The 8,713-nt window shown below is 37.3% G+C and overlaps 1 protein-coding gene across 16 annotated transcripts in view; it reads right to left on the bottom strand.

Annotated features, from left to right (window-relative positions):
• Window positions 1-5,781: 5,781 nt before the first annotated feature.
• Window positions 5,782-8,713, bottom strand: part of Elavl2 (ELAV like RNA binding protein 2) — a 125,193-nt gene continuing 122,261 nt past the window's right edge. For 7 of the 16 annotated variants that reach the window (XM_034503312.2, XM_034503314.2, XM_076934671.1 and 4 more), the window contains 2 exons: window positions 8,244-8,282; window positions 5,782-7,684 (listed from right to left, as the gene is read on the bottom strand). In XM_034503312.2, coding sequence (XP_034359203.1) covers window positions 7,354-7,684; window positions 8,244-8,282 — 370 coding nt within the window. In that variant the 3' untranslated portion in view covers window positions 5,782-7,353. The remainder of the gene's footprint in view (window positions 7,685-8,243; window positions 8,283-8,713) is intronic. The other 9 variants (XM_034503313.2, XM_076934674.1, XM_034503315.2 and 6 more) reach the window with 3 other exon arrangements.

The raw sequence follows: 8,713 nt of genomic DNA, 5'->3' as shown, positions 1-8,713 counted from the left end.
TGGAAAAAGTATATGGAAAAGATTACATACACAGCCACAGCTTAAAAAACAAAGGAGACAAAACATGATTCTGAAGTGAAATATACCAAATACATCATAAATAATATAAACGTGTACCCATACTCACCTCTGTTCTACTTCTAGATGCACACCTACCTCAAGGTGACAACAATTTGATTCTGCAGGACACTTCACCAGAAACCAATTCTACTTGTTTTAGTGCCTCAATGATAATGAACAGCGGGATTACAGAAGCTAGGAGCTGGCTTCCAGGGCCAAGTCTCAAGTGAGACCTGACTCACTTATCTGCAAAACAAGGCACTAAAGGAGCTCCTTCTAGGATCTTCTAGCTCACAAAAGTGAAAAATATAAATCAAATCTGCAGTCTAGAGACAGCCTGTGACTGGTACAGAGTGGGCACTTGATGTGCTTTTAGTGAAAGAATGGCAATTCAATGTAAAGCATGCATTTGAAAGTTTCCCAAAATCTGTGCCACAGTAGCGTGCTGACTGTGTGGCAAAGTAGGATTGATTCCCTTTAGGACAGAGACCAATAGAATGAAAAAACAAAGTAGAAAAAAAACTTTGAAAATACACAACAACTAAGGCAAAAACAAAACCATATCCCCTAAGGCTCTGGATAAACTGATAGAAAGTTTTCAATGTGCCGGTTTTAGAGGGTTGGGGGAGGTTATTACTGCCTTATCTAGAACTCAGAGGCATGTAATCTTAATACAGAAACATAAGCTGTAATTTACCTAAGGAGGATTTCATATTTTACGTCTAGACGTAAAAGGGTACATCTTAAGGAACAACGTTGAGAGAGAGAAACGTTACATGCAGTTCATTGTGTAGGGAGGAAACACACAGCAACAACCATTCTTGAGGTGGAATCTTACTAAATAGTATTTATTATAGGAAACCTCTTAATTTCTGGTTCAACTTTAAGGCAACAGTTGTTTTCTTTCTGATAGGACTTGGACATCTGGAGTATGAACGTCTATATTATTCATTATTATTATCTATGTTTGCAAAATTACCCTTTGAAAAAGGAGAGGATCTATGACATGCATGTAAAAGTGTAGGGTTAATTCCTGATACATGCATGTGTTGTCAACATGTGTTGTCAGTGTTTCCTTATATGCTGGCATTAATTCAGAGTCCGAGAAACCAAACTGGATGCCTGAGCAGCAGTCTCTCCATTTCTCATAGCCAGGGCAGCACCTTTACCACCCCAGCAACAAAAAGCTTACACAGCTACCTTGCCAACCACACTTCATTCCAAAGAGTAAGTTACTTGTAAGTAGCAGCTGATGTCATCAGAGCTTCAGTGAGGTCCACAGATAGGCTGGTTGGTTCTGAAAAACACATATAGCTATACAGAAAAAAGAATTATAGGAAAACATCAAGAAATTAGGTGGGAGAGAACAGATGTGACTACAAACAAATCCAAGAAGCCTACAAGATAAACAAAGCTATAAGCCTTGGTCAGGGAAGGACTATGTAAGTGGAGTTTTATGTATCTCCTTCTCAAGAGGGAACGAAGAGCCAAACAGTGTAAGTGCTAAGAAGGAATCACACTGTCTAGTGTGAAAGGTGAACAGTTGGACAGTAAGTAGATAAGCACAGCATGCGATTACCAGGGAAATGTTGGTTGTGTTTTGTGCCTCTGCACACCAATTTCAAATGCACATCTCATAAAGGAGGCAATGCCCTCAGTAGTGACTTTGACACACTCTCCAAATCAATATAATCTACCACACCAAATACTCGCAAGGTCACAATGGAAATAGACAAGAGAATAAAGGGGCAAGGCTTCAATGTGTATGTGTTTTATATTGTATCATGGTCTCCAATGGCAATGTTTGAATATTTAAGGACTTCCTATTTTCCTCATGCTCTCAAATTTCAGGTTAGTCTGAAATTTAACTAGTCTATGCAAACAAATGTATAAGGAACTCATAGGTCACACAGTTTATAAGTGAAGATACTAATGTTCCCAGAACATTATGGGCAGGCAGATGTTCACCTATATATGCCCTGTTGGCAGAGTTTTCTTCTTGAAACTTCTCTCCCCCAACAGCTTTTAAATTCTAGCTACTTTGAAAGACCTGGCCAACTGCTACCACTTCTTCATACTTCAAGTAGTATGTTCTTATCATACTACTCCTGAGGCTCCCACACACTGAAAACTCATTGTCGTCTTTATTACAATCATGGATTTTGTGCATGAGACTCTGGTCTTACCTTTAACTGTGCATCTGTGTGATGTGTCGCACTTCTGAACTACAAATGGTGACCACTGGGCAGCAGTGAGGTATGCTTTTCACATATCACATCAGTACAAACAACTGCTTGCACTTATGCCTGGAAGGGGGCTGGCTATGAGAGAGATTTGAAAGTCTGACACCCATGAGTGTTTCTGCATGTCCTATCAGCTTAAGTCTAACCTACACCTTTGACTATTTAAACTAAATATAACTTTAATACCACATTTCAGGCCCAAGATATGTATTTTGTTCTGCGTCAATGTTGAATAAAAACAGTACATCTTTCTCATAGTCAGGCTATTTTACCATCATCAGTGAATTCTAAACTGTCCTTTTATATATGACACATTTATAAATGAAGATCCAGAGTTCTCTGTCAACCTATTGGGTGATGTAGTGGGTTAGAACTTTTTGTTTCACAGAGGACTTGGACAACTGAAAGAGTTTGTTTTCTTACAAGGTTCACTGAATGAAAGGGATGTACTGGCAACTGCATAAACAGAGCACACACAGTGACTGGGTTTTTATAAGCCACAGCATTAGCTCAGTGACTGCATCTGATGGCACTATAGCCATGACCTGGCAGCTTACTTTCTCCCTTCTAGGTGATGGCCACTGGGAAGGGTAGCACTTGCTTATTCTCACAGAACTAGGGCACAGTATAGCAGGCAGCAGAAGTACACACCCATGTGTACACACGCACACACCTGCTAATTATATAAAAAGGAACTTTGTAACAGTTAACTTAAACAAGGTCCATCTGGCACTGATCAGCTGCCTGAATTAATGGGGTATGTACTTTATTCTTCTGCTTTGAATGGAAAAGAATCTCTGACCTTTCAAGGGAAGACTGTAAAGAAACTAGAAAACTAGCATTCACTGCAATGACAGACTACACATGCCCATTATCCAAATTGCTATGGTTTTATCTGCATTTCTGTTTGTTTCTACTGTCCAACATTCTAATATGATAACAGAGACATAAGTATGAAAACTGGTGTCTACCTTTTTTCTTATTCTATTTTTAAAGTGACATGCAGATAATGCACTAGAAAGTAAATTTAAAAACCCAGAGATTACAATTCTTACGCACTTACTGTTGAGATATTTGCATTTTCTTGTTTTTGAGGTAACACTTTTGAAAAAGTGGTTGTAAATTTCCACTCCACTTTGAATATCTTATAAAGAGGAGACTCTTGTAATTCGTTTTTGTTTTTAAAAGGGAAGATGAAATTGCCAACATTTCTCTTTAAATCAGATTAATTTAAAATGGTGGTAAGATTAAGAGCTGCTGTCAGTCACTTCCACAGTGAGTTGCAGTACAATTCAAATGATTTGCAAACACACAAGGCAAAGGAATCTGAAGGGGAAATGGAACTTCTTCAAATACACCAGTAGCTTCACAACCCTCCTCTACAGGTTTCTTTTCTCCTACTATCTGTTCAAATGCAAAAGAACCACTGACACAGACACCAGTCAAAATACTGAGGATGTGAGAGGAGAGAAGGGTGGGAAGCATGTTGGAACATCACAAAAGTAGAAACATGAAATTCAAATTGGCAGAGTGAAGAGTTTAGTTTAATAGCAGGCTATGGGAAGAGGAAGAGCCTTGCCACTCAGACACTGCTGGCTATTAGGTCATAGATTCAGAACAAATACTTTTAAGATGGTTTTTACCCAAAGCAAGATGTATACAACAAATCGGTGCAATCAAAAAAGTCATCCAGCACACTTAAAAAAAACCAAACAAACAAAAAATCCCTTCAACATACTTTCTGAAGTTTTATAAAAGTATAATTCTTACAGAAACGAACAGCAAGAGAAGCTGGGCACAGTGGTACTCATCTTTAATCCTGACACTCAGGAGGTTGGTAAATCTCTGTGAGTTCCAGGCTAGCCAGAATTATGTTGTGAGACAGGTCTTAAAGAGACAGACAGATAGACAAAAGGAACAGCAAGAACTGTTTTTCCATCCATTTACCTTCTGGGGATGTGTTGTGATTAAATGTGTAAATGAAGCATGGAAGGAGCTGGCACAGTTCACAATTTTGTTAACCTAACAGAAAGTGAGTTTTCTGTTCCAGAGGAAACTCTTAATGAGGTAGCAACCATGCAACACAAGGGTCACACAACACCATCTCTGGTGAGCGCAGTCTTACTGACAGGATGCTTTCCCCAAGTGCTCCTGCACTGGCTCAAGTCACAGGGTGTGCAATTCCCACTCACGGTAAATGCTTGAGGGTGAAACGGTGTTGGAGTAATAGACTTCACAACTAGCTGATGAAAGTACATGTTCCCTTAAGAGTCACCTAGTAATGCACTTGAAAGTTAACTAATCACCTGTATTCTGTCACAGTTTTGGAGGGTTTTTTTTTTTTTTTAGGGGTTTGGTGTTCTGTTGTTGTGTTTTGTTTTTTGTTTTTTCCTTTCCTTCACATTCTCCCTTCAGTTAATTTGCCTTCTAGATTACTTTAGATAGCACAGCTTTCAACTCGAGCTCTGAGAACATCCCTTTTAATTAAAGAGTAAGGTTTTTATTTTTATTTTTTTGAACTAGACTGATCATAGGTACCCCACAATCCAGATATGTTTAAAGATACACCACAGTTCTTTCCCTTCAACTTTGTTTATTGATGTACCGAACATGAAAAAGCACAAAGAATCCAAACACAAAAGAAAACATGTACAGCCTCTTAAATACTCAACAGAATATATTTTCTATTCCAACAGATGTGAATTAAGTCATACTGTACAACTTCAAATAAATACCAGCCTTACATTTTATTAAGTGCTCTGATAAACACTGTAAAGTGAAGCACAATTTGCATGCCTTCTCATCAATGCCTTGGTTTGCTACAGTAGTACAGGAAAGAAGCGTGTAGCTGCTGTTTTCCCACAAGGGAAACCTTATTTTTTTTTTTAAATATATACATGTATTTTATTTTATTTTTTTTAACGCAGGTTAACTCTGACAATCTAAATGCACCTAAGGATATGAGAGAGTGCTAAGCCAATTGAGTTCTGAATAGCATTGAGTGGGTCAGCATGAAAACTCGCTTGTTCACTTTAGCACGCGCCTCACAGTATATGTACTGTACTATACTGAAAATTTTTATAACTACAATTTTAAATAATAAAAAATAAAACTCAAAGCAACTGCAAAGATAATGTACAACTATGTTATGCATAGCACATTGCCTGTTCTAAGGGGAAGCATATGAGCATCTCAGTTTATACAAAACGCAGGACGTAACTATATAGTTCTCAGTGCATCCTGATGAAGGCAACAGTTGCCTTCAGCTTTTTTGAAAATTTATTATAAGCTAGATGCTAATCAGAAAATATTTTGTATTTTTTAAAATTTCTTTCATACATGGTAAAGACTTATTTTATTATTTCCCCAAATAGTGGTTTAAGCATCATACAAAGTTAAATTTCAATAGCATACAGATATTTATGATTTTTGTATGAAAAATGTAAGGAAATTTGTTCAAAACCTATGGTTATACTCATTTTTCTTTTTTTTTTTTACCACAAACATATTTATAAACGAAAATGTAGCATCACCATAAACAGCTGAAGCTAGACTATCTACAGACAGAATTAGCCAACGAATCTGATGCACTGTAAATTCAAGTCCTCAGGACAACAGAAGTGAATAAGCAAGACCTCAAGTAACAATGTTAATGCCATTTACAAAGAAAAAAACTGATACAAAACATTCAAAACCTGAACATCACTTGATATGTAAGGGAAAAAAATAAAATTAGCTGAAAGGTTCATAAACACAAGGTCTTATTTACATCACACAAAGCTCAGGTGTTAGCCTTAAACGTAACTCTCAAAATACCTTCAAATATATCCAACTCAGGTCGCCTTTGCTGACTTGCTGCAATCCAAACGTGTGCAACATCTTATCTTCCTTAAGACAAAACAATTCTTCAAACGATACTGCAAGTACATCACTAAACACCATGAGCTCTATCTGAAGGGATTTCTTTAGGAAGAACAGATTTTCCCCCATCTCTTGGTAATTTAAATTTCTTGCCTGCTCTTATATATTCTTTTGTAAATTTTTTTTATTTGTTTCAAAATCACAAATCAATGTGAGCCATCTATCACATAACAACCAGGATGATCAGACGCCCCACTGGTGATTACGAAAATGAAACCAGCAGTGTCCCCTCACTGACTCAATTCCTCTCATACAAAGATCTCAAAAGTATTTTTCTACATCATAAATCTTTCTAAATTTTCCAACCGTTGCAAATTTCCTGGTAAATTTTAAAAGCTCACTAGGTGTCATATGAAGAGATTTCTCAAAGTATTCAAGTCAAAATATTTGTTCCAGGACCAGTAAAAAGTTTCTCCAAATTTTCTTTTTTATAAAAATAGATGCTTTTTTTAAACCCACATCAAAGAGGCTCTTATCTCTTTGGCAAGGTACTGCTTTACGAAAAGTTCTCCAGTATTCTTACAATAAGCGTTTATAATGTCGCCCCCCCTGCCCCAGCCCAAATCAGAATTACAAAATAAATACTGTTTGTAACTTCATAAATAAAAATGTAAACTTCAAAATACTTTTCTGAGACATAACAGCAATGCTTTAAATGTAAACCAAACACAAAGCTAATTAGAGAATGGAAAGAAAATAAACAGAAACAAAAGAAAGAGAAAGAGAAGGAAAGATAAGGAGGTGGGGAAAGACAACCAACTGAAGGGCTACAACACAAAGCCTCAGTACTTACTCACAGGTTCAAGGCAGTTATGTAAAAAGAAAAGAAATGTCTTCCCTTAGCTGAAACACTTTAAAAGGTCCACCTTCTTCAAAGAAGGCAATAGAATGCAATGTGACAGGTAAAAACCCTGTACCTCTTGTCCATATTCAAACATAAAAGATATTTAAGAAGTTTTAATTCAAATACTAGCAATAAAAAATCTCACATATTTCTCAGGATGCTAAGTAGCCATTTATCCCCATCTCAACACTGACTTACAAAGACATTTACTAATGTATAAAGTTTCTCTTAACTTGCTTTTGTTGTATAGTTTTCATATATAAATGGACTGAGGACAAGAGCTCATTAGGCTTTGTGCGTTTTGTTTGTCTTAAAGGAGACCTGCAGTACTCTGTCTCCCAGACGGTATCCATTGAGGCTAGCTATCGCCATGGCAGCCTCATCATAGTTTGTCATAGTCACAAATCCAAAACCTTTGCATTTATTGGTGTTAAAGTCACGGATGACCTTCACGTTGGTGACAGCTCCAAAAGGCCCAAACATTTGCCACAGGATACTTTCATCTGCATCAGGTGCCAGGTTGTACACAAATATGCACCAGCCTGTTCCAGGGTGCCCAGGAATATTTATTCCAGCCAGACTGGTCATTCCATCAATCGTCATTGGTGAAAACCTACTAAACAAAACAGGAAACAGACATACACACACACACACATACACGGAACATAGATTGGTTATAGCAATGGGTTTAAGTTCTTTTCTCTTTTCCCAAATTTTAGCAATTCCACTTTCCCAACAGATGTATACAGCTACTTGATGTGTCAACTGAGGCTCTATCTGTGGCTCGCAGTAACAGACAAACACTCCAGGTACTGATAGATTATGAAATGACCATTATCTGCTGCACCAAACAACAAATTAAACAATGGCAGAAAAAAAAATCTAAAAATCTGCTTCATGAGGATGGAGAGGGAAGAAAACCAACACATAACAGAAACATGCTATAATGTTGCAATGCAATCTGAAATAATGACTTTTTAAAAGACTGGGTGGCATACAGTGGTATAAAGATATTCCACGAGCCCAATGCACTTCAAAAGCAACTTTACAATAGGCTATTCATGCAAAAGAAAACCCAATATAAATTTATGAGGGTGGAAATATTGCTCCCCAAAATCAAAGAAATCAATCAATTGTGGGAAGGGATTATGGGTATCATGAACCTATGTCATTACCTCTTCACTCCATAAGCCATATTGAGCAGATTGTCCAACCTGCAAAACACACATTTAGCAAACTTCAGTGTTTAATTTCCCCTTTCAGTTCATGAAAGCTAGGCTCATTACTGCCACCTTCCATGGGGATAATTGTGCAAAAAAAAAAAAAAAAAAAAAAAAAAAAAAAAAAAAAAAAAATTGCTGTTTCAAAACACTGGGTCTTTTACCATTCCTGAGAGAATGGGCACCCACTGTTGTAGAACACTGGCTATCTCTATGAGGTCAGTGCAGCAAAGGAAAAAAGCAATGGTCATCTGAGGAAACAGCCAGAAACAGAAAGTGAAGGAGCAGAGCAGCTGACATCTGACTTCCTACCAGGCAAGTTGTAAAAATGAAACTGGAACTGACCAGCACTTTTACAAAAGCCCACTTTTCCTTTTTAGAATTCCACTGGCTCCTGGGGCCACTGAAGCACACAGGATTAAGCA

Source organism: Arvicanthis niloticus, chromosome 5 (assembly GCF_011762505.2).
Source record: "Arvicanthis niloticus isolate mArvNil1 chromosome 5, mArvNil1.pat.X, whole genome shotgun sequence".
NCBI lineage: Eukaryota > Metazoa > Chordata > Mammalia > Rodentia > Muridae > Arvicanthis > Arvicanthis niloticus.
Note: the sequence above shows the minus strand (reverse complement) of the source record. Positions and strands in the feature narration are given on the sequence as shown.